The sequence below is a fragment of the Talpa europaea genome (genome assembly GCF_964194135.1).
Source record: "Talpa europaea genome assembly, chromosome: 2".
NCBI classification, from domain to species: domain Eukaryota; kingdom Metazoa; phylum Chordata; class Mammalia; order Eulipotyphla; family Talpidae; genus Talpa; species Talpa europaea.
In genome coordinates this window covers 8,169,352-8,195,517 of record NC_140068.1, presented here as the reverse complement: position 1 = coordinate 8,195,517, position 26,166 = coordinate 8,169,352, and the positions used below count along the sequence as shown (strand labels likewise).

The following is a 26,166-nucleotide window of genomic DNA, read 5'->3' as shown; positions in this document are numbered from 1 at the left end:
GGGGAAGGGTAAGGAGCGGCCCCCGAGCCAGTGGGTGGCGCTCACAGCCAACGTGATGGAAGAAGGTGGAGCTTTCCAGACTCCACCCCTGAGCAGGGGCTGGTGGAAAACAGGGGCGGAACTGAGGCTTTTACAGTTAAACAAGGGGCTTTGGGGCAGTTAAATCCCTGGTGAAGTGTCTGTGGGGAAGACTCTAGCTGCCACCTGCGGCTTCAGGTGGGCCCAGTCTCTGCTCAGCAGACCCTCTCCGGAGCAGGCCAGGTGCGGGGCCACAAGTCAGCCTGTGAATACGCCCCCTCCCTTTATCCCACTCCCTAGGTAAATAAATCCTGTTGTTGATTCACACTCTGTGTCTCCTTGGGTCCGGGCCTAGAGTCACACCCAGCGTGAGGGCCCTTCAGCAGGCCCATTCTCCCAGGTGTGTTCACTTTCCCATTTCAGTATCTGACCTAGTCCTGGAACCAATCCCTGGGACCAAGGGGCCGCTGTAATAGCAAAGGTAAGCGGGGCTGGGACTCTCCAGCCCATTCTCTCTACATACACGCCATCCTCAACCACCCTCCCCAGGGGTTCTCAAGTTAACAAATAAAGACGGAAAGACTAGAGCCCATCAGAATATAATGTGGGTTTTCATTCTAATGCTTGTGTTTGGTAGACTTCACCTCAACAAGGCGAAGCCAAACGGCTGATCCCAGCCAGCTAGATTAAGAAGTCATCACTCCCACACCTGTCTGGATTGATCTAGGCTAAGAAGATACAGCCAGATGTTGAGAAAGACATTGTCCAGCACAATGGGGCAAGACGATGGTCCGTGGGAGGCCTCTGGAAGCTCTGGCAGCCCTAAGAGGGTGATGGAATTCACTGGCAAGGACGTCGGTCCCAAGGTCTCTGCAGCTATCTCCAATCACTACACAGGAGCTTCTAAAACAAGAGGAGACCTAAAAAACATGTTCATGAGCTACAGAATTCTGAAGCTCCAATTTCTTCCTTCTTTTGTACCGTCCAATACCCTAGCTCCAGCCAGGAAAGGACCAGATAGTCCAACTCACACTAACTCTTGGCTATGGTGTGAGCGAGCACAGAGACGGCAGTGCTGGTCACAGAAGCATGTGCCACCCCCTGCAAATGCTGCGGAGCAAGGACAGGCGGGTCCTCGCCTCACCATTCCCTGCACCGCGCCTCAGGGGCCGTCTGCTGCCTCAGAAGCGACATCAGGGCCTAAGCCACACCGACCACGGCCTCCTTCACTGCGCACCTGTGCCTAAGGGAGACCAGCAGACGGAGCTCACAGGCCAGCCCCTGCCTACCCAGCACCCCACACCTCCCTATACCTCCCCCCTGTGCCCACGTGGTGAGCACCTGTGAACGCCGAGGCGCTGAGCCAGGTGTGGAGAGGTGCGTGCGCGGCAGTCACTGCCTCGCTCGTCGGGAGGACCAGGACCAGGAGAGGAAGCGAGGAAGGAGGAATGAATGCATGTGCACAAGAAAGGGCCGCAGCTGGCACAGGCACGTGCACGCAGGGCGGCGCGGGGACACGCAGGAGGGAAGCGACTCTCCCTGGGGCGCGCAGACGCCACAGCAGAGGACACACCGGGGAAATGCTTTCAATCTCAGGGTACTACTTCTCTGGAAAGCTGGCGATGACCAGGCGGGGCGGCAGCAGGGAGCGAGGAGGTCAGGAACGGAGGACAGCTGAGGCAGGCGACGCGCACGGAGAGCACAGCAGCCGCTGGGAGCGCGTGGCTGCAGCGCAGAGCGGGACCTGGAGGGAAGGGCCCTGGGGCGGGGGAACTGACAGCAGGCAAGGTCTTGGCAGGACGACAGGCTGGCGAGTCACAGGGCACCACGGGGGTGACGTCTCAGGCTGGCGAGTCACAGGGCACCACGGGGGTGACGTCTCCGGAGCAGCAAACACAGAATAGCTCACAGCAAGGAAACAGAGCACAGGGGGGAGCAGGTAGGACTCCACAGGCGCCCTCTTTGCCTCCCAGTTAATAGGGATGCAGAGTGGAGGGGGGCGAGGCAGCTGCCTGGCGATGGAGCAGGTGGGAGCAGGAAAGCTCGGGAGTTAGTGTCACAAGCTCAGCTTTGGCCTGGGGGAGAGGCACAAGGGCTTCTGCGGGGAGCAGCTCAGCAGACAGTGCAGGGAGGTCGGGGCAGGAACGTGGCCGTGAAGCGCGGGAAGCCTCCTGGGAGAGCAGAGGGTGCCGGGGGGGAGAGGCCTCACCGGAAAGCTCTCTCCCTGCAGAGAAGTCCGAGCATCAGCAGTGCAGGGCTGAGCAATGTCACAGAGGCACAGGCTGGAAAAGGTCACGAGCGAGGGAACAGATTCAAATTTACGTGACCACCCCCTTGCCTCAGAGATCAAGGCCTTCAGCATTTCTGGGGCGCAGGCACGCCATTGACGCCATGTTCAGGGAGCCCTCTGCAGCTTCCCCCGGGGGGCCGACTGCATTCCCGGGGTATGGCCTGGAGGAGACCTCCGGTCCCTGAAGACCAAGGGGACGCTCAGGCCCAAGGAGCTGCAGAGCCCCGAGGGGCCACACAGCTGCCGTCACAGCAGGTACCAAGGAAATTGCGATTCCTTGACTCCACGGTGCCACAAAACGTTGGGTCTCAAATGCTGAAAACACCCCAAACCACTTTCATCTCTTACAAAGGCACATTGTTCACCGAGTAACTGAACATCTGACCACTTTCTGTCAAAACCCCGTGCACCCCAGGATAACGCCTCACTGTGAGTGCATGAAGCTCCCTGGTCGCCTTTGTGCCCCTGAACTTCAAGGAGCCTTCGGGTGCTGCTGAGAGAGATGCTCTCTGGGGCACAAGGCTCGCGAGGAGATCAAGGCACCCAGCTGCCCCCACGCTGACCTTCCCACATGGACGGGTCCCAGAGGCAGCGGCAGCTCTGAACAGCTTCAGAGCCCCATCAAGGTAAGATTCCCCAAGCTGCTTCCCCAGTAATACCTGGGCATAAACAGAGCCCTCCTGGTGGCCAACTCTTGCGACTCCCTGCCAGGGAGCAGGGCAGCAGCTCCGCCCTGGAGATCACACACAGAGGAAGCCAAGCTGGAGAGTGCCCCCGGCAGCGGGTCTCCGCTCACCAGGACCTACATCCTCATGGAAGGGGTGTGCCCTCACCCCTTCACCTCATTTGTTTTTTTCAAAGATTTATTTATGCATGCGAGAACTGGGGTGCAGGCCAGAGGTGCAGAGGGTGAAAGGATTCATTAGAGACAAAGTAGGGAGCAGAACAGGCAGATCCACTGACACACACTGCTGAGGGGAGCAGCGGGCGAGTCAGGAGAGGTCTGCCGTGCCATGTGGGTCACCCTCCTGGCCAGGGATCAGACTTGTGCTGCAGTAGCTGCGGATAGCTTGACAGCACTGTCTTTAACCCATGCGCCACCCTGGAGGCCCCCTGACCTCATTTCTGCAGAAGAAATGAGAACAAAGTCAATTCTGGGAGAAGAGCAGAGTGACTAAAAAAAAAAAAAGTGTAGGCCTGTAAAATTCAAATGCTGGTTTACAGAGATGCTTTAAACAGGCTCTGGGCTCACATCCTGCCCTGGGTGCCGAGCGCCCATGGAGAGCCCCGCGCATACCCACGTCCTGAGCACCAGCTGCTAGCGGGGGACACAGCCTGCCCTCCCGCCTCGAGCCTCCCCGCGTGGACACCCACACGCCAGGACCCTCACCCAGCGGTGTGGCGCGGTCACACCCACTCGGCCCTCAGCTCAGAAGCACAGACTCGCTCTGGAGCAGCCTTTGGCCAAGATGTTTGTAAATAAAAATAAAATTCAAGCCAAGGGCAATTCCTCGTCTCTCTCGTCTTATTCTTTGTGGAAATCAACAAATGGCCGAGCAGCATGAAACATCTACCACTACCACAGCCATGGAGAGCAGCTCTCAGCAGCTGAGCAAGTCACTGTCACGGCCCCACCTGTGGGCCTGCCCCTCGCGTGCTGGGCAGAGGGGCCAGGCACCGTGCACCCCCGGCACCATGGACCACGTCAGGTGCCACAGGTAAGGCCGGGCTGAGACATCTTTCTCCTGTCACCAGCACACAGTTTGGAAACTGATGTCACCACGCAAGCTGCTCTGGAAAAGGACCCCAAACCCCACCCTACAGCCTCTCACAGACGAGTAGGCAGACCCAGGCCTCAGGTACAGATGCCAGTGACATGGTGCCACCCTGCCATGGGCATCAGTGCAGACCCCCCCCGTCACCCAACCAGGCAGCTGGCACCAATGAAAGGGCAAACACCTGTGTTCAAGTAACATCCTGGATCTCATCTTAAAAATAGAAAGATGAGGAAACGCTACAGCTCAGGTGGCCTCACCCACACAGCATGTAACATGAATTCAAAGTTTACATTGACATCACTCCCAAACCCAAGCCAGCTCAGTTAACAGGCGGGAGTGTGGGCTTGGCGTGCGCTTCCCCTGAGGTATAGAGGCACCGGGAGGCGGTGGCTGACTGTGATGTGCACCGGGGAATTCTCTGGTGCCCTTCCCTGAGAAAGGGCTCAGGAAGGTGGCCATGTACCCGCTAGTCACCTGTCTGCTGTTGACGCCTCCGGACCCTCCCCATGTTCAGCAGGCAGCTGGCTGAGGCTCACCTCGCTGAAGTCACCCACAGCCGCCTCCTCTGCACTCAACCAGGTGGCAAGGGGGAGGCAGCAAGTTCTCCCTGGTGCCTGGACACCCCCTGAGGTGGTGCCACCAGCACCTTAAGACATCAGGCAGCCAAAGAGGTGATGCCATGTCCTCAGCCAGGAGTGGCCTCCAAAGCAGAGACAACTGGTTCCTTGGGGAGAATGATCTAGAAGTCCCTACCACAAAGTCTGAGAAAGCTTCCTGCAGTCTCAGAATTAGCAACTACTGGAGGCACGGAGTTGAAATCTCAAGATGCTATAACCCCTGAGTCCCTATCAAGAAACTAAGAGGAGAACATTTGTTTCCCCCATTGGGTATAAGATGTGTTTGTTGAGAAGTGAAAGACGGTGGTCAGAGCACCATGTCAGGAACAACTCTGCTCCAGTGTGTGGGCTGAGGATTCATGTGAAGCAGACTCAAGGGACAGGTGACGAGACAGAAATCATCCCTGAACTATGCTCTCCAAGCTCCACAGCAGACATCAGGCCCCCTTCCCGACACTCACTACTTCTCCTACAGTGACATGAAATTCGCACTCACCATAATCTACCTCCACACGTAATTTCACAAAAAGCTGTGCAATGCGCTAACAGTGACACGAGGAGAAAAACACATGCTGAAGTGAAAATACATCATTGAGCAAATGAATGTAATAAAGATCCCAGCAGAACCTCCAGCCCAGGTGCAATGAACACTCCAACGCAGGCATCATCCACAAGTTTGCTGACTTACAGCTCCTTCCCCTTCAAGACTCATGGCCAGGGCCTCAGCACTCGTATCGACACCGTCGGGCAGCCGGCCAAGCTGGTCTCTCTCTCCAAGGCCATCCCCGAATCCCTGCATCTTTCCCCCTCGCCTGGCCCCCTTGTCCGGGGACTTTGCTGCAAATGGTTGTGTCTGCTGGAACACGATGCTATCCATGTGACAGATATGGACACAGTTGTGTGTAAAAGGAACCCTTGGTCTTTAAACAGGTGCTCAGACCTTGTGGGGCCACCCAGGTGTGGGGCCTCATGCATGAGTCATAAAGCTTCTCCTGCCCTCACCATTCCTGAAGTACCGCTGGTTCCTCCTCTGCCTCGGGAAAAGGCTGAAATTGATTTCTACAACGATGGAAAATAATTTGTAAAAAACAAATGTGTACTCGCTGGGCGCAGCCACTCTAGAAGGTGACAGGCCTCACAAGACAAGGTGACCTACCAGCTTATCGCAGAGGATTCTGGGGGGTCGGAGGGGGTGGGGGCTGGGTGAAGACTCAAATGCATACAGGTGAATGTATACATTTCAAATGTATACGGTGAAGATTCAAATGTATACAGGATTTTCCAAAGGGCAGAACTCGGCAAATTCCTGAACCAAACAAAGACGAAACTTCCCTTGCCGTTCAGGGGTGCTGCACTCCTAGAGCGGTGGGCAAAAAGTGAGGGCTCGTTTGTACAACGGCGCTAGTTCTTGGCTCAGCGGGTGCCGCTCATTCTCCACCCTGGAGACATCCAGACAGCAGTTCTGCAGCATGAGCCGCAGCCAGGGACTGCGTCTCCACCACGAAATGCCATTTGCCACCAATTCATTATGAAAACCAGAAACAGCAGACCCGTAAACTTCCAGAATGTACTCAGTGGGCATGACTCTTCTCCTGAGAACCACCTCTGCCTCTCTGGGTAGTATTTTGTGCCGGGGGAGCATCAGTGACACCAAGAATGCAAAAAGCTCCCAGCTCAGAGCAGGCGTCAAGCCACCAGGCGCTTCCTCATGTCCCCAAGACAGACAAGTGTTGACTAACGCACCGATCAAGAGGGCGCGCAGACACACGAGGCAGTGCACTCCCCGGGCTCTCGTCTCAGGCTCAAGGGCGTGTCACCACTGGTGGAGACACAATCTTCTATGAAGAAGGCCGAGAGGAGACCCAAGAAGTAATGTCACAGACGTTTTAAGTAAACATTTTAATTAGGTTCCCGACTACACACTCCCCCGTGGCATCAGCACTGTCTACCTTTGCCGTTTAATAGCTGCACATCCACTTACACTCGGGTGACACGGTTTGAGTAATTATGTCTTCAATCTACTCGATTTATTCACTTTCTCTTTTCACGTCTCAGAATTTCCACAATGCAGTTCCCTAAGCGAGCAGCTTATGGAGACTCAAGGCATCTTAGATCTGGAAAGAAACTAGAAAGGGTCCAGTTTCCATTCCTTCATCTTATGAGTCTTAGTTTTTTTTTTTAAGGGCTGGATGCAATTTTACGAAAGGTAATTTTTATTACCGCCTAAAACAAGAGAAGCTTCTAAGACAAGAGAAGACCTAAAAAACATTTTAATGAGCTACAGAATTCTGAAGCTCCAGTTTCTTCCTTCTTTTGTACCATCTCAAGAGAAGTGCCTTTTATTACTTTTCTTACAAAAGGTAAATCCAAGCTGCCAGTGGAAGGATACAGCATTTTTTAATTGCAAAATGAGGATTTTTTTTCGGTTCTCCAAGCTGTGCCCACCATCTAAAATTCTGCCTTCACACGCAGGGCGCAGCGGCCATGGAGCCAAGAACACGCTGAGCAGAAGTTCGCCTGCACGGAGGAGCCCAGCACCACTCAACCATTAAATTTAAATCTGCAAACTCTGTCAAGCAAAGACTATTTTTACGTATCTCATACTCACCTCTTACTCATGCTTTTACTTAAAAACATAGGGGTTGTGACGTCTTTCATTAATGACATTGCCGTGCTCTGTCATCCAGGCAAATATGACTCATCATCGGTGAGTGCAACAGAATGGAAATTAGAACATTCAAGTGAAATAATTGAGTAATAGATGGACCAGGCATCCCAAGAGAAAAATGATTTTGAGTTCACAGCAGCAAAGGCCAGCGAAGCCCCCGACCACATCCTTAACAAGAGAGTACTGTCGATATTATGGGCTTGTGATACAGGTAAAGATTAATCACTTTTCTGAAGTAATCTGGGGCTCTCCGTTTCTTTGCTGCTATTATTCTTGTGTCAAGGAAATTCAAGGCAGCAGTTTGAATGTCACCGTTAAGCTTGCAGAGCAGTAAATTCTATCACAGCATAAATGCTGTGCCAGAAAGATGTAAATTTCACACATCTACCAGGTTCACTGAAACAGAGGCCACATTCCAAAGGGTGATGTTCTTGACAATGCAAGGTCACTGGTGATCAACAGAGAGCAGTAAATACAGGTAGCAAATGGCTGCTGATAGCAAGTGGCCGTGACGTAATTCCATTAGCTTCTGAGAACAGCAGAGTGTGAAAGAACACTCAGAGGAAGGGGCGGGGAAGGGCCGAGGGGCTGGGCATCAAGGCAGGCCAATGCCACCTTCCCGCCACACAGAGGAGGAGGAGACGTCGTACAAAGGGAGAAGAGAACCAAGGGATACCCACGTTCCGCACTCCAGGCAGGCTCCGGCCGGGACAGGCATGCACTTAACCCAAAGAAAGGACTCAAAGCCGCAGTGTACACCTGCTCTGGGTCTCTGATGGAAAATGCAAAGCTAGTAATAAAGCCACTTTCAGGCCTGGTTCTGCTCCTACAAGGAACTCATACCCCCCAAAAGCAGGAGGGCCGCCCAGACCCACAGGGAAGTGCATTCAAGCCCTTAGCTGGTTTCAGACACTGAAAGCACTTTGGCAAAGAAGAATCCAAGTTCAAAACCCTTACAAAACACTTAGTCAAAATTCTATTTTGAGAAGAAACCTAAAATAAAGTACACAGATGCTGTTGGGGACGTGCCACGGAAAGAAGCAAACAGCAACGCCTCCTCTCGGGAAGGCTGCTGCTCTGTGGGCCTGCAGGGGCGCAGGAGAATATTAGTCAGCCATAAAGAGGAGGGAAGTCCTGGTCCACATTCCCCAGGGGGGAATGGAGGCACCTAGGAGACTCGCTGCTCCGTGGAAGGAACCAGGCAACAATCTCATATTGCAGGTTCTGTTTCTGTGAAATCGCGAGAACGGGCCATCCGAGCAGCACGAAGGAGCATGGTGGTGGCAGGGGCTGGGGTGGGGCTGCAGCTGCTGATGCTACAGGGCGTCTCACCGAGTTGATGAAAACGGCCTGAAATCAGTAGGTGGTGATGCATTCAGTGAAGACACTAAAAACCACTGATTTTTACATTTTAAAAGTGATTTTTATGGTATGGCACTCAGTTAAAAAAAATTGTTAAGAGTCTCTGGGCACAATGAACAGGAGGGAAATTAGAATTAAACTCCACCATACGTGGGCTCCAAAGGACCGAGTCACATGAAATATATAGGGGTGTTGCTGCCAAGTCAGTGGAAATCATGTGAACTATCAACCAAGGCACAAGACCAGAGAGAGGAAACTTTACTGAACCGACCTTTCCTTGAACTGAGAAAGCCCCAGATGATGACAAGGCAGCCAGACCCCGGCCCCTGCCCCCAGCTGAGACGGGGTGAGAGCCGAGCACCACCAGCAATCCAGCCCCTCGGGGCTCATGCACCCCGGAGTACATCATTACCGGGTTTCGCTCTATGTATGTTAGTGGAAGAACCTTTAAGGGAAAAACAGGTGGTTTGAGTCCACACATTTCCCCTACATGGAGGAAAAAACGAGAAGACACAATTCTACCCCCATCTGCCACTGACTGACCTTGTCCAAGCTGCTGGCAATTTAACGCGACTTGGTGCCTCGATTTACCCGGCTGCGAAAGTCAAATGATAATAACACATCTCCGATCCGTCAGAGTGATGTAAGGGATAATTATTGCTTTTAAGGTTCTTAGTGAACTTTATATTCGAGACAGCCTGCTATTATTACGATGCCTTAACAAACACCTTCTCTACGGCAGTCAAGACCTGATTCTATTTAAAGAGGTAATGAGATTTGTTGCAAAATCAAACTGGAGTGCTCCATCCATCACTTTGCTTTTCTTCACTTTGCAAACTTTTGTAGGGCATGCATATTACACCATCTCCAGATTCTCAATTTAACCACATCTGCATAGTCCCTTCTGCTATGCAAGTCCCCGCTCCCACAGTCACTGGTTCTGGGGATTAGGATCTGAACATTCTTGGAGGAGGGAGCATTATTCTGCCTACACAGATATGCACTAAGATAATTCAGGAAAACACCCCACCATTTCCCCAATCCTCTGAGTCCCTCCACGGTGCTCAGTGGAAACGCAAACATCCACATTGCTCTTCTAGACCCCTTTGCTCTAAATAATCAGAAAAAGCCCGGGAATCCTGCCTCTGAGTAGGACTGCTAATCCTTTTTTTTTTTAAAGATTTATTTATTTATGCATACAAGAGCTGGGGTACAGGCCAGAAATGCAGCAGGGGAGGGGGTTGAGAGGATCCACCAGATACAGAGCAGGGAACAGAACAGGCAGACGGATGAATTACACTGCTGAGGGGAGCAGCGGGGAGACAGGAGAGGTCTGCTGCGCCATGTGGGCCGCTCCCTGGCAGACCGGGGGATCGAACTTGTGCTGCAGAGGCTGTGGACAGCTTCATTGTGCTGAGACTTAACCCCTTGCGCCACCAGGGAGGCCCCCCTAATCCTCTTTAATACCAAGATTTTTTTTTCTTCAGAGAATGAGTATGTACAAGCATTTTGCTTTTCCCACTCACCTATTAAACTTCTTGGGGGGTAGAAAAAAATGCCTAATTCATCTCTATGTACTTACAACATTTCTCAAAATGGCATGAGTTACTTGTTAATAAACAAGTGAATAAATGAATGACGGAAAATGAGAAAAGGAAAGCAACCCCCTACATGACATTACTAGGGAATTAGCACCCGAGCCCCTGGTGCCCTCACACCCACAGCCAACAAAGCCACAGGCTTCCACTGGTGAAAAGGAAGCGACCTCAGGACTGTGAAGGAACCAAGAGTTCTGAGACCAGGTCTCTGCCCCGGCACAGCCCGTCTCTCGCAATCAGATGTGTAAAACATGCACGCGCGCCAGCCACCTCCAGGAGCTCTAATATGTTCTTACATCTGGGGATCTGGGTGTCAGCCAGGCAGACTCAGTAATAGCAGCTCTGCACACACACAGAGCAGTCTCTGAGCTGAATGCAGTTAGTCATTCCAGACCAGGGGACGGCAGCCAGCATGCCCTCCCTCTCACCAACAGGCCACGGAGGCCTGGCCCATGGGAGCAGCGCTGTGGCTGGGCCCGGGTGGAAAGCTGTAGAATGGACACACGTTCCCAGGAGCCACTCATGCCAAAGAGCGAATCTGCATCTAAGTGGCTTCTGGTAGCTTCAGACTCTACACTACTCGCTTCTCAATTTAAAAGGAGAGAGGTTTATAGTGGGGTAGGGGCTTTAAAAACAACAACAACAAAAGAACCTCAGGCTGCAATTACCTTTACCATCTGGTAAGCATTTGCGAGGTCGACTGTCTAAATGGGAGCAAGAACATCGTTTTTTTTTTTTCTGTTTTGTCTCCTATTAAATATATCCCCCCATCCTAACAATGCAGTCACTTTTTAATGATACATTTAGCAATTAATATCTGTTTATAGTCAGCATGCCTCAGGCCACAGCATGCTCATTGTTTACAGAAAGACTTTGTTCGGGAACTCTGTGCCCAAAGAGACTCTCTTAAAAACTGTTGCAAGTTTTCAAAAGATGGCATTCACCACAAGAGGGGTTTTCCTACATGAAGCCAGCACCATCGTGTCCAGGACCCCAGCACACACAGGGCCGGCACATTCAATTCCATCAGCGGCCTTGTTGGCTCAAAACCAACACCAGGGCCTCCCCAGTGGCGCAGCGGTTGAGCGCTGAGTTGCGAAGCTGCCCGCGGCCTCTGCGGCACCGGTTCGATCCCCGGCTGCTCCCGGCCACCGGAGGAGGGTCCCACATGGCGCACAGACCTCTCCTGCCACCCGCTGCTCCCCTCAACAGTGTCCTTCGGTCCTTCTGCCTGCTCTGCTCCCCGCTCTGGCTCTGGTGAATTCTCTCACCCTCCCGCGCTTCTGACTGTACCCAGTGCTTGTATAAATAAATAAATAAATCTTTAAAAAAAAATAAAAATAAAAACCACCGCCAGCCTCTCTGGGGGATTCCATGGTACAGATAATGCCCTCGAAAAATCAGTGTCTCTGCTCAAATCACATACAACCTACGGACATTCCTCTTTCCACGGGGGTGACTGGAACAGACACTCAAAGGCCTGAGTGCAAACATTAAGTGAGCGCTCACTCCTAGGGCTCAGGCACTCCTGCCTCCTGTCTGTCCCGCTCCTTTCAGGAGTCTCCTCTGGGCAAAGCCACTGACTGCTGGGAGGTCCCTGCTTCTCAGCCTCAGCAATTTGCTGATGGGGATGGGGGTCTCCCTAGTGTGGGCTGAGGAACAACATGAGCTGATGAGTCATCACGCTCTGTTCTTAGCAGGACATGGTGGAGGTTGAGCACAGAGCCCCCCACCCAGGGAGGAACCACACACACATGATCTCAGTCCTCAAAACCTCAGCACCCAGGGTGCAGGGCCAGTTGGGACATATTGCTCAGGGTCACACACACCTCCTTTAGACCAACCGCTACGAGTCTGTGGGAGTGAGCTCCCCCCACGCTCCACCCCTCCCACCATGCACCCCTCCCACCCTCCAAATGCAATAAGCTACCAGTGCTGACAACCAAGGGTTTGCAACACCCCAGACTTCCTGCAGGAGGCTTCCTGAGGCAGGCCCAGGAATTTGCATTTGCACAGGCTTCTCAAGTGAAGGAATTTGCATTTGCACAGGCTTCTTCTGTGCACCCTGAAGCTTGAGCACCATTTCCCTAAACATAGATGCATTAGTGAGTCTCACAGGGCAGTAGCTCCCTCTTTTCTAGAAAATCGCAGAAACTGAACAGCTACCCATGCCCATTCCCCTGGCTGCTTGGAATTTGTCGACATAAACAACAGTTCTTTCATTCAAAGATGTACTTGTATTTCATTTAGAAATAATATATGTGTGTGTGTTCTAATTCTCAATTTTTTTGCTCAAACTGGATCAAGAGAAGAAAGCTAACACATAAATTTCCGGGTATTTGACCAAAACCAACAGTAAAACACAAGCCAGAATTCCCCAGGCCTTGCACATTTTAAGCATCGTGAAGGGATCCGTAAATGTTCAGTGCGAATAGTCGAGATCTGCCCCACACAGCTGTTTAGCGCTTCTTCTCCCTCCACCTTCTGCTGTCTGTACAGTTTCTATTTAAAATCCATCTCCCCCCTCCCAGAGAGCCTGTCGTTTGGCTTCTCTTAGAAAATCAAGGGGTGGAGGGGACACCTCCCTGGTGGCACAAGGGGTAAGTCTCAGCACTATGAACCTATCCACAGCCACTGCACCAGTTCCATCCCAGCCAAGGAGCTACCCACATGGCGCAGTAGACCTCTCCTGTCTTGCCCTCTGCTCCCCTCAGCAGTGTATTTCAGTAGATCCACCTGTTCTGCCCCCCACTCTGTCTGGTAAATCCTCTCACCCCCCACACCTCTGGCCTGTACCCCAGCTCTTGCATGCATAAATAAATACAATCTTTTTAAAATCCAGTGGGAAGATCCCCTCTTCTTCCCAAGGACCTGCTGCCCATCACTGTGGAATGTGGAGTTCAGGGCAAGGCAGTCTCTTCAGCGACCGCTGCTCGATGTAACTCCAAGCTGTACGACAGCTTGTTTTTTGAAATTGCTAATTCTTTGATTTCTGTAATTTCTAGTTGTTTTTGCAGGAAAATGGGGTTGCTGTTTTCTAATTTGCTGCCAGAGCGAATCAAGGCAGTTTTTTTTATGAAACATTAAGTTGCATAGGAGGCGGAGGAGCAAAACCACATTTTCAGACTTTCAGACACTGAGTTCCCAGACCTGAGAGACCAGGAGGGGACTCAGCAGCCTCGCCTTCCGGATGAGCAGCCTAGGCTCCCCCAGAGGCAGTCTGAGCCCAGGACACGGGTCCAGAATTTATTTGGAAGGTGAGTCCAAGAAGCCCAAGAGAGGGCCTGGGGAAAGCAGACGCAGTGGGAAAAAGGCCCTACGAGGCAATGAAGTGCTTGGCCACATGCAACTGGGCTCCATCCTGCGGGGCTACCCCAGACGTGTGGAGCGCACCTCACCACTGTCATGAGGGGACAGGAAGATGGGTGACACCCACCGACCCCAGACCTCCCGAGCGCACACAATCTGTGAAGGGCAGGCCAGGACCTGCACCCAGGTGGACTCGGAGCCCTAACCCCCCACCTACCTGCTTCCAGCTTCCTCACATGGTTTCTCCTGTAGTGGTGATTTCAGGGGCCACTGTGAGACCCGCTCTCTCCTGTTTCTCACCTCCCACCCCTTATGTCCTTAGCCCTCAACCATGAAAATGGCCCAACTTCCTTGTAAGACACTCACTCACAGGAGTTTTACTTCCCCTGCAAGCTATGCAACTCCTTCCAAAGGAAATAATGTCCATACTTGCAAGGCGTTTGGGAAAGATTTGTTTCTAGCACAAGCACCTTGCTAGGGAGCAGCAGAAGGGACAGACGGCCTCTCCTGGGCAGGAGGACGGGCTGCATCCCCTTCTGGGGAGCACGATTCATCCAAGAGAGCTGTCTGGCCAGCACCTGTGGGTGGTCAGGACGTCTGGGGCTGACCTGCTGGGCCTTCCCAGACAGCGGACGCCAGGGCTGAGACAGTCAGGATGAGTAAGGGAACAGTCACACATACATCCAGGACTCAGCTTACTGTTTCCATGCCAACCCCCAAAAAAGACAACCCCAAAACAAAAAATCAAAACCAAAAACAATATAGCAACCAGCTGACCAGAGCTGCTTGATTTTTCCTAATTCCAAAAAAAAAGGTGCATTTACTACTTTCTAGAGAACTCATTCCTGCAAGCACCAGATGTGTTACAGCCACCACAGTGACTTCCTATTATGATAAAATACATAGAGATATAACAGGAGGTGAATGCATCCCTCAGGAACAATAAATTCCACAAATGGACACAGGCACGTATTAGCCGGGACACTCCGGCCTGGAACGGCAGCCCAGGGCAGCTGAATGATGGCCTAATATAAGCAAGTAATTAATTAGGTCCATCATAATTTCTGCTTTATGACACTCACTTTTATATGCCAATAGTCAATTTAATGGCATTTTAAATTAGAGTGCGCCCCAAGAGAGGAGCAGAAAGCAGCATATACCTTATTGAATCACAAATCTTACCATCTGATTTTTTAATTCCAAAAATGACCTAATAAACTTGCTTTATATAATTAAATCTCTCCTAACAACTTCTCTTTTGTGTTTTTCATCCATTTTTGGTAATCATGCAGAGATTTCAATTGGAAATCTGCTTTTGTAATTAACTACAAAAGTGACTCTGTGTGCTGGGAGGCTCAAGACCCTCTGCTGGTTGTAGGACAGGCCAGAACCTTTAACTTCCTTGACTGCACCGTATGAAATATGTGCGCATACTTAAAGGAATGGTTAAAGGAATGGTTTTGCCATGGGAACATTTTTATCTTTTGAAAAATAAACTAGCATAATTTTTTCTTTTGAGATCTGTAAAAAATTGTAGACTTCTGATGCTGCATTAAAAGTTTGGCCTTTGGGGCCTCCCCGGTGGCGCAGCGGTTGAGAACTGGGTTGCGAAGCTGCCAGCGGCCTCTGCTGCACCGGTTCGATCCCCGGCTGCTCCCCGGCCACCAGAGGAGGGTCCCACATGGCGCGCAGACCTCTCCTGCCGCCCGCTGCTCCCCTCAGCAGTGTCCTTCGGTCCTTCTGCCTGCTCTGCTCCCCACTCTGGCTCTGTTGAATCCTCTCACCCTCCTGCGCTTCTGACTGTACCCAGTGCATGTATAAACAAACAAACAAATAAATAAATAAAACATTGCCTCTATTAAAAAACAAAAAAAGTTTGGCCTTTGTGGAAGAAAAAGAGGTAGGAGGCAGGGTTGCTCCGAGATGACTGAGAGCAACATTTTCACATGAACCTGTTCTAAGCACCTGATAAATTACTGCAAAGTGGAATAGAAACAGAAATCAACTTTGGCATTTTCGTTAACTTCAGTCACAAAGCAATTACAACAGTAAATATCGTGGGTGATTTTTAAAGTTTCTGTTAAGTTCTACAAAATGTTAATTTGTGCAAAAATAATTATTTTCTACTTCCACAGAAGTCTTCTAGTCACTAAAAGGCATGGAATTTTGATCAAATCTGCTTGGATGACATCTGTGTTCTCCTCCTAAGAAATGAGAAAACATTCTTTGAACAGCTTATATCATCTAGGTTTGCAAGCAAGAGTACAGCCCCCAAAGATTATCTGCGGATACCAGAGGTGAAGAGGGAAGAACGAACAGGTCCTACCATTTGTTGTGTGCTTTTTAAAGTTATCCAGGAATTCCTCCAGAAGCTGGGACTGATTAGGAGGGGGCAGCAGACTCTTCTGGTTCCTTGAGAACAGGTCACTGTCAGACCAGGATGAACACAGGGTTCCTTTCGTGTCTGGCGGTCGAGCAAGCAGAGTGAGCCCCACGGTCTTCTCAGAAAACAGGGCCTCCATCTGCTTGAGGTCAAGATCTGACACAGCTTCCCCATTCAAGGTCATAATTTCATTGCCCTTTCTCAGCCCTGAGAACAAGGAAGGGGAAATAGAAGGAGAGAAAAGGAGAGAAGTATTTTAAGATAAAAGAAGGCTGCAATGTTCTTAGGGAATGTTCTGTTGCTATCTTCAAAGATAGCACCAAAATGCAGAGTGTTGAGATGCCCCTGACAGTAAAACAGACTCCAGCTCTCTCTGGAGCAGTACAAGGAGGAGCCATTCGAGAGCCACTCCAATCAACTCTTCTTCTATTTATCCATTTACCTTGGAAATACGTGGGCTCTACCTGTCTCCCTGCCAGGGACTCAGATCCTCCCCCTGCCTTGTCTCTCCACATCCCTGTTCCCTCTGGGGACATCTGTCTCAAATGCTCTACATACATGCATTTGCAGTTTCACTTTAGCAATTATGTACACTTCCTTTATTCTAGAAGAGACCGTTTTCTGACAAAACTGTAGGGAGAAAATTTCCCCAGCCAGACTGCACACTGCGGCTTTGAATGAAAGAGAACAGAGACACCATGTGCCCCACGGACCTTCTCCGTACGCCAGGCCGTCGGGGAGAACATCGCTGACAAATATCCGGCTGAGATGCTGCTGCTCGTCCACTTGTGCTCTCACTGCAAACCCTGCACGGAGAGGAACAGGAGAAAAACAGTCTCAGCTCATTCGACTGTGACTTCGGCAACTCGGTCTGCAGAGTTTCCTTAATCTCTATTCTCATAAGCCAGGGATGTTGAAATCATGACTATTTCGAAAGCAGAGAGATTTAGGAAAAGAGGAACAGGTCAGATGTTAAGGTTTAATAAATACTGACTGCACAGCCTTATTCAAACGTCGTGACAAGATGCTTGTATTTAGAGCCACGTTCACAGCAGCCCAAAGGAAAAAGTGATTCGACTCTCTGCCCACCCATAGAGGAATGGATAAATAAAATACAGCATACACGGAATATTACTCACTCATAAAAAGGAAGGAATTTCTGGCACATACAACATGTATGAACTTTGAGGACACATTGCTAAGTGAGATAAGTCAGACATGAACAAATACTACAGGATTCCACGCACATGCAGTACTTAAGGCAGCTGAGTTCATAGAGAGAGAAAGCATAAGGGCGGCTGCAGGAGCTAAGGGGGAGGCAGACGGGAGCTACTGTCTGACAGAGGCAGGGCTCCCATCCTGCAAGATGAAAGCAGTTCCAGATACTGGAGGCCTCGACGGTGGTTCAACAATGCAAATGTACTTAATGCCGCTGAACCGCTATTTCTAAGCAATCTCAAAAATGGGTAGGACGGTAAACTTTATGCTATGTGTATCTTACCACATTTACGATTTTTTTTTTAGATTTTCAGTTGAGATACACTTACTGAATTGAAAAAGACTTATTAAAAAAATGTAGTTTCATACAATATGTACTGGCGGAAAAAACCACTAGAAGGTGGAAACGAACGTGAACACTACAGTGCTCGCCCAAACATAACCCCATCCAAACCCCCCCCGAGCTCTCCCCCTCTAGGCGAAGGCCTGCCGGTCACCAAGTATCGTTGCCAGTGTGTTCGGTCTTTCCATCATTACATGCAAAGGAGACTCATTGCTGGGGGCCGAGGAAGGAAACCGAAAGCCAACGGGAGAGCAGACAAAATGCTGAGAGGGCTTCCCGGGAGAAGCATCCTAACAGGTAGGGCAAAGCAGACTTCATGGATTGAGAAACAAAGACTATTGATACAGTTCACAAGAACTAGTCCTTCCTGTGGGATAAATATCCCCTGATGATTGTTTAATTACTGCCGACCCATGCAGAGGATCCAATAAAATGATTGCATTTTATTCACCAATGAACTGGAAAACATGAGCCAGTCTAGAAAGAGCTTAAAGCAGAGTTTAAATACAAACAGAAATGCAAAAATTAAATACTCCCAGGGCCTCCCTGGTGGTACAAGAAGTTAAGTCTTGGCATTATGAATCTCTTAGCAGCCAGGGAGCTGACCACATGGCGCAGCAGACCTCTCCTTGTCTCCCCGCTGCTCCCCTGAGCAGTGCATTTCAGTCAATTGCCTGTTCTGTTCCCCATGCTGTCTCTGGTGAGTCCTGTCACCACCCTGCTCTCCAGCACCTCTGGCCTGTACCCCAGTTCTTGTATGCATAAATACATAAATCTTTACAAAAAAAAAAAAGAGAGAATTAAATACTCCCTAGTAGCCTGGGTGGGGCGGGCCCTTATCCTAAACTGAAGCTATTGCAGGCAGACACGTCTCCTTCCAAAGACTTGCTGGAGACTAAACAGATCTGCACAATGGGAGGGAAGGGGGCCGAGAGCAGGAGGGGCAGGGCAGGGCAGGGAGACTTTCCAGTAGGTGACAGTGAGCCTGAAGCACAGACTCTGAGGGAGAGAACTGTTGTGACTTCTGAGTTAGCTGACAAGGGCCCCTGGCAGGCTCCATTCACGGAGCCATCATTGTCACCCAACTTTCCTATTTTTCACCCACGTCGAGACGCAGCCCTTTTCTTTCCTTGGGCGTTTTCCCCCAGGAATATATATATTTAGATGCCTGCTAATAGAGAGAGAGAGAAACGGAGGAAGAGAAAGGAAGGTCAGAAACTACTCTAACACCTTCTGGAAATGCAACCACGAAGAGAACATAATCAAGTGCCGAGGGCGGGGGCGCACGAGCTGGACAGCAGCTTCTTCGACAAGGGCGTCCGGGCCTTACCAAAGTCGGACACGCCCCCCGTCTTGGTGAGCTGCACGTCGTAAACGTTGAGCGGGAAGACTTCTATCTCATCATAAACCTCCGGAAGGCAAAAACAAGTGGAAAATTATTTTGACTGTTTCCAAATTAGGTGCCCGATGTAAACACAATTAGCTATTTTTAAAATCAAGGGGCCAGGAACGTGCTTCTAATTTCGGTGAGGCCGCCGGACACTTGCCTGCTCTTGCATAGCTTCTCCAGGCCCCGGAACACAACACTCGATGTTCTCATCTACCAGTTTTCGAAGTTGAAGGCCATAGTGGCTGGGTTCCAGCTGTCTCATCTGAAAAGAAAAAGACAACTACTCAGATTTTAAATGTTCTCTCCAAGTGCATCATTCTCAGCAGGCTCATTTAAAATCAAATGGAAATGTAAAAGCAATGCTGTATCTGATTTGCAGAATTTAAGCTTATGTAAGGGCTCAAACTTCAGTGTGCAGGAGAGAAAAGAAGGGACAAATAGGAGGTTTTCTCGAGATACTGCTTGTCACTAATAACAAGAGCTGCAATACCTGGTTCTAAGTCATTTCCCCCATTGCTCACTTAGAGAAATTTGTAAAATGTGTGCACAATCACATCGTCCACTCACTTCAGCATTAGGAATTTCCTGCTCTAAAACTTTTCAAAAGGAAAACGTGTACACACAGACTCCCTCGCCCTCCTAGCTTCTCTTCCCCACACACACATTTTCATCAGTAAGATGTTATCTCAGGCCTCTGTCCTAACTGGCCTGCTGCTTCTGACACCCTGCATCACGTAGAAAGCTTATCTACGTAATAACTGATATCTTCGGTACAGAACAATAGCGGTTGCTGCCTGAATAGAAGCCTTGCAAAATGGAGTAATGGAGTCAAAGGAAATCAGATTCTACGAGCCACATACATAAGTTCCTGGGACGCCAAGGATTACGTCGAAGTACAAAGGAGGGTGAAATTAAAGAATGCTCTTCTCTTAAGTGTATGTGGCAGAGTAGCCAAATTCTACATGGCTTTTTTTTTAACCATTTCATCTATTTAACTCCATTTTCTCTGAAAACTTAAAACACTGAAGCTCTACTACACCATCTGGTGGTCTAAAAAAAAAATCAGATCTGATGTCAAGTTTCTCATCTATCAATATATTTTTTTAAAAGTTGTTATTTTTTCTTTTTTAAATTTATGTTTGCATTCAAGAATTTGGGTCTAGGCCAGAGGTGTGGGGGTGAGAGGATTCACCAGAGACAGAGTGGGGAGCAGAACAGGCAGACTGACTGAAATGCACTGCTGAGGGGAGTAGCATGCAAGACAGGAGAGGTCTGCTGCGCCATGTGGGTCACCTCCCTGGCCGGGGCTCAAACTCAGGCCACAGTGGCAATAGTGCTGGGATTTAACCCCTAGGCCACATGGGAGGCCCCTCATCTATCAATATTTCAGGGGCTTTAAGACTTATCATAAACTTCCTTTCAGAAATCAAAGTCAGTATAACAAATAAAAGATCATTTCAAAACCATCTCCATAAAAAGTTACTTGTTTAATCTAGAGAAACTTGCTAGAACTATTTAGCAACAAATCAAGCTACTTCGAAATTCATGCCACCTTCTGATAGAGACCATCTCTACCTAAGAAATACCAGCAGGCTTTGCAATTTTTCCAGACATCAAGGTAGACACACAATTCCAGTAAAATAGCTCAAGTTCCTCATGAAGGTGAGGGGTCATGACCCAACAACTCACTCTTCTAGAGGAAGTGAACTAATAAATACTTTCACTGATCAATATGCCCATCTGTTCTCTAGTGAAGAAAGGGTGGTCTTAAACACCACTCTGATTAGAAGGCATTATCCTGCATTCAGAAGTCTGTTCCCGCAGCGATTTCATTACCTTGCAGGCCAAAGCCAAAACATCTTCCACCTTGTGTTCGGGTTTGATCATCACAGTAACCCCAGGATTACCCTGGAAGCGGATGTGCGTCTGGCTTTCCCAGGTGTTATCCCGGGAAACACCATCCGTTGAACTGTAGTGCAGAAGTTCATCCACCTGTGGTTAGACACCAAAAGAAAATGTGGTCCATTTCATCAACGAGGGACACCGCTGAAATAAAGCCCCTTAACACATGGCGTTTTATGGCGATGCTGCTCCCATCTCTGGCTTCTCACGGCGATCTGGGACAAGTCAAGCCTACCGCGTCCTCTCTGGTTTAACCCACATAAAAGTGAAGCCCAGGAGGCTGATTAGAAGTCAACAGGGGGGCCTCTCTGGTGGCACAAGGGTTAAAGTCTCAGCACTATGAAGCTATCCACAGCCTCTGCAGCACGAGTTTGATTCCCAGCCACGGAGCTACCCACATGGTGCTGCAGACCTCTCCTGTCTCCCTACTGCTCCCCTCAGCAGTGCATTTCAGTAGATCCACCTGTTCTGCTCCCCACTCTGTCTCTAGTGAATCCTCTCATCCCTACACCTCTGGTCTGCACCCCAGTTCTTGTATGCATAAATAAATAAATCTTTAAGGAAAAAAATAAAAAGCAAGAAGTCACCAGGGCCATTGCCCTGTGTTAGCCCAAGTGCAGAGACTGCTCTGTTGCCCTACCCTGCAGACCAGGGCACCGGGAAACCCACACCCAAGCCACAATGGCAGCAAATGCTGGAGACTCTCGCCCTTGGCCGCTGACACCTGTCTCCTAACCCTGAGTTACACTAACTTCACCACAGTACTTCCTCTTCTCCCATTTCCTCTGACCATTCGGCTACTTGCTGTCTCATCTTGTAGAGGATCATCTCAATCACAGCAGCTCCAGGGGGCCCACCCCAAAGCACTGTCAACTTCACTGCCCCAGCAACTCGATGACCTCATGCTGATAGGTACTTCCATGATTTAGAAACAAAAGCAGCTAACATTTACTAAGCAATTCACATAAATGTTTTCTGAGGGCCAAAAAACATTTGTGTTGCTCCCATGGTAAGGAAAAGAGTTGGGCATCTCAAGCGAAAAGACCTGTTGCTCAAGTCACCGTTTCTATACTCGGGCAGCAAGGAGTGAGCTAGCTACCGGGGTAGCTGATTACTTAAGTTTATGAATTGACAACCGAAATTTGTATGAGCAAAGGAGAATATACGTGAAAATATCTTACACCCCAGAAAATATCACACACCATTACATGCTACTTTGTCCCACTTGGCACATTAAAGCTCTCATTGATGGGTGGGTTTGCTTTGAACCCATTGCATTAAAAAAAAAAGAAAGCAAGCAAGAAAGCAAAAGATTCTCCTATCTAGGATTCAAAAGCCAAAAGAGATCCAATTTAAGAAATTCAAAAGAACAGGTTTAGGTAAAATCTGTGTTTTGTTTTTAACATGTGGTGCTCATCTTTGGAACGACATTTCTGGATCTGTCATAGAACTGCCACTTTCTGTACATTTTCCTAGAAAGACCATCAAGCCCAGAATGAATGGGAACCTCATGTGCCAAATGGAAAGGAAAAAAAGAGACAGAGGCAGATGCTTGAAGCCAAGGACGTGGGGCACCCACACGCACGCCACTGTCTCCTGAAGGACCACATTTTCTCCCCTGGGCCAGCCTCCCAGCTACGCCCCATCTGGCCAGAGATCTCAGCCAGGTGAGTCAGCAACAAGCAGGGGCTGCTTCCTCGGTGCCCACTTAGCCGAAATGGCTCTGAAAGGCCAGCAGAGGGCACTGTGGAGTCAGGCTGCTGGCCAGGAGCGGCCAGTCCCCATCCCAGCGCTGCCGCAATGCAATTTATTTCTGCACTTTGAGGAAACAGGGGGCGGTGGCTGAGGATGAACAGGCAGGGCAGGGCCATGAGAAACACAATTCACAGCTCTTCCGACCTGCCCTCCTGTGCCCACCCCTCGTGTCTATCACAGGGACTGTGTTACATGGGGCTAAAAGGAGTATATTTTGTATGTGTGTGTGTGTGTGTGTTTAATTCTATTGAATTACCATTAGTTACATAACCATATAGCTTCAAGAGGACTGCTTCACACCTCAGCAGGTGCACATGACTGTCCCACCACCTCAGCTCCCTGCCTCGGGACTGTCACATAACCCTGCTCCACAAACACAACTAAAGTTACTCAGATTCAGGAAAACACAAGCTAAGCTCTGACACCGGTGTTCACTCACTAATCTACCCTCCAAGGTGGGCACCATCCTCACCCTCTAACTGGTGAGAAGAATGAGGCTCAGAAAATTCTAGAAACCCACCCAGGCTGTGATTGAGGGTCTATGGGGATCTGGAGCCTGGAAGCCTGGTGTGAGCTCACCAATACCACACCACAGAGGAAGGAATTCAGGCTGCCAGCTACCTCCTCACAGGACGGGCACAGACCGACACTCTCAAATCCTTCGCTCGTCTGATGCACACACCTGGGCAAACACCGTCACTCCCCGGAGGGAGTCGTGGCCCTGCCCGTCTCAATCTCCTTTGCCTGCTTTACCTTCCTCACAGGTGCAGTGAGGAAACCCTACAGTGCCTTGAACCTCATTTCAAATGCTACCCCCTCTGATGATGTCGCTCCTGTTCCCTTGCTGCCACCTCCCCCAGTTCCGCTCAGTTGGAAGAATCTGCTCTCCCACGTCCCTGGTCCAGCGCTTAGCCAAGCCCTGGTCCCGAGAGAGGCATTTCCAGGCTGCCCTCCTGCCCCCAGGTGCTCAGAAAGAAGACAGCAGAGGCTCTGCCTTCCTCACCCAGTGGGCCCTGCCCCAGAATACACCACACCCCAGGTGTTCAGTCCAATGGGAAAGACAGGCTCCCCCAAACCCTCAGAGCAGGCTTCCAAGATGTGTCACCTGGGCCACAGGCCCCTGGGCTTCAGGAGAAACTGTCACCGCTTCCTCACCTACCTGGGAGAATGCAGGTTGGCAGTAAGACCCAGATTTAGGACTGTCTCCAAAAATAGCCTTTCTACCGGAGAAACCTCTCATTGTGGCAGACAAATATCAAGGGATAGGGCATCCGGCTTGTGTCATTCAAGTTGAGTCCCCCTTCTCGCTCCTGGAAGCCTCAGGTCTCAACCCAATTTCCTTCATTCAAGATAAAAATAACCCTGGTTGGTCCTATTTACCGTAGATTTTATGGCCACATAGATTTGTCAGACCTATGTAATTATATTTATTTTTTTCTCCAACTAATCTGTTTGATGTTAATTTGATTGCTCAACCAGCCTGAGAAGAACGAGAAGGGTGTGTGGGGGAGGCAGGGGGCTTTCCTCACCACCCCTCCTAGAAATCCGGCCCTACTTAGTCATGGAAGATAAAAGCATCCGTTTTCAGCATCTTATTCAAATCTGTTTATAGTTCTTAATTCTCTAAAGTGTCAGGAAGAGAACTCCAAAGACGATGACTGACAGGGAAAAAACCCTAAACAAGAGCGCAGGTCAAAGCAGTACTGGAAGGACAAGAGAAACACACACGCTATGGCCAATTAAACAAGGCCCGATGCCCACAACTCTTCTGAGGATCCATGAGTCTACACTGTTGACTGAAGACGGAGCGAGAGACGCCCCATCTAAGACAAGAGCAGGGAAGATTCAGGGCTTCCCAAGAGATCCTGCCGTGAAACTTCACAAGCAGCCTCTTTCTGTATACGAGACCCACTCATACACATCCCACAGACACACGCAGTTGAAGAATTTGGTAGAACCTGGTATTCAAAGGCAGCCTCGGGAACGTGGACTTGATGAATAGGGACTAGAAGAAAAGGGGATTTGCTGCTCCCAGATCTCCCGGGTCGTGGCAAGCTTTGCCCACAGTAGTGACAAAACTGAATCTCCCTCAAGGGCCGGCACTGTCGAGCTAAACATAACATGGTCTCCTGCTTATTTTCTCTGGCTTATTTTTCAGTAAGCCAGATAACAGCCTCCCACTTGCTTTAGCACAAAGATAGCAGAGGGCCTTAAAAATCGTCACCTAAAAAAATGCGCGATCTCCAAGACTTTTCCTAGCTCACCCTTAAAAGGTGCTACATTCACCCAGATGGCCAGAGTGGGTGGCCTCTGCCAAGTCTGTTGTTCACCCTACATCCCATCGCTGCTCTTCTTCTGCCCAAAAACTTAGCTTCCCATCAGCCTGTTCAGGATTGCCAGTCCTGGGGAAGACATGGGGGCAGCAGACACATGCCAGGCGTCTGGGCAGCCACTGCCTGGTGACTGCTCCCCAGCTCCAGGCTCTGGGGCCTACATCATCCCTTTTAGTTTGATTGTCAAGTTTCACTGGCTTAACGTTGGCTTATAATATTCCAAAGAGCTCAGGGGCCTGATGCTGTCACTCAACATCCACTACATTAGGATCCTCACCAAAAGACTAGCTTGCATTGCCCACCACACCAGTGACTGTCGTCCCTAGGTCCCCACCCCACCCTCTCCCCCTTTGGAAAGCACCATTTTGTTGTTATAGTCTAAGAGCCTGTGTTGTTGTGTTGCTTTCCTTCCTTATCTTGCACACAAGCAAAGTCACACAGTGTGTGTCTTCCTCCAGCTGACTTATTTCACTGAGCCTCATCCCCTCTGAGTCCATCCAGGGGGCACAAGTTGCAGTATATGGGGGCGTCAGGAGATTGGTACAAGGAAAGGGATCTGACACGATGTAAATTGGAAAAAGGCCCTCACTGTGTAGAGGAACTTTCTGCAAGTTCCGCGTGGATGCGCATTGCACTGAAGTCGGTCTCATCACTGTGACCCGCTGACAGCCACGACAAAGAACTTTGTGAGGCTCATCCTGGTTTCAAGCCCTGGCACTCAGACTAATGTGCTGCTGCTCTGCCCGGCCAAGAAATGCACTTCACAGCTGGCCCTGGCCACCCTGAGCTGGCCAGGCGGCAAAGCGCTCACCCTCCGGGCAGGGCAGTGGCTCAGGAGTGATTATGGGACGAGTCCGAGCGTGGTGCCCACCACACGTCAGGCTGCTCCAGAGCAGGTGCCTCCAGGAGGGCACGAAGCACCGTGTGTCCTCACAGCAGATGCTTTTGGACCGAACGGCTCGTAATTACTACCTGGATCACGGGAGGGAAGGGAGGAGCAAAATCACAATCTGGCTGCCACCGCCGTTGCTGATAAAAGGAAGATCTATTAGCCAGTGAGACGGCAGAAAACACAGAAGGAGTTACATGCTCGGGGTTTGAACAAGAGCAAAACGTCAGAGGAGAAAGTGTGTATTTCTTTCTTGGGCTGTTGCCCAAACATCAGCTGCTGGGAAAGAAAAAGTGAGACCTGTGTGTGTGGG

At 50.0% G+C, this 26,166-nt stretch overlaps 1 protein-coding gene across 4 annotated transcripts in view; it reads right to left on the bottom strand.

The window, feature by feature from the left end:
* The window catches only part of TIAM2 (TIAM Rac1 associated GEF 2), a gene marked incomplete at both ends in the record, with an annotated part of 89,842 nt that overhangs the window by 34,970 nt on the left and 28,706 nt on the right, over nt 1–26,166 (bottom strand). For 3 of the 4 annotated variants that reach the window (XM_084229056.1, XM_084229057.1, XM_084229058.1), the window contains 5 exons: nt 15,967–16,230; nt 16,737–16,829; nt 18,915–18,993; nt 19,132–19,236; nt 20,811–20,966. In XM_084229056.1, the coding sequence (XP_084085182.1) occupies nt 15,967–16,230; nt 16,737–16,829; nt 18,915–18,993; nt 19,132–19,236; nt 20,811–20,966 (697 nt within the window). The remainder of the gene's footprint in view (nt 1–15,966; nt 16,231–16,736; nt 16,830–18,914; nt 18,994–19,131; nt 19,237–20,810; nt 20,967–26,166) is intronic. The other variant, XM_084229059.1, reaches the window with a different exon arrangement.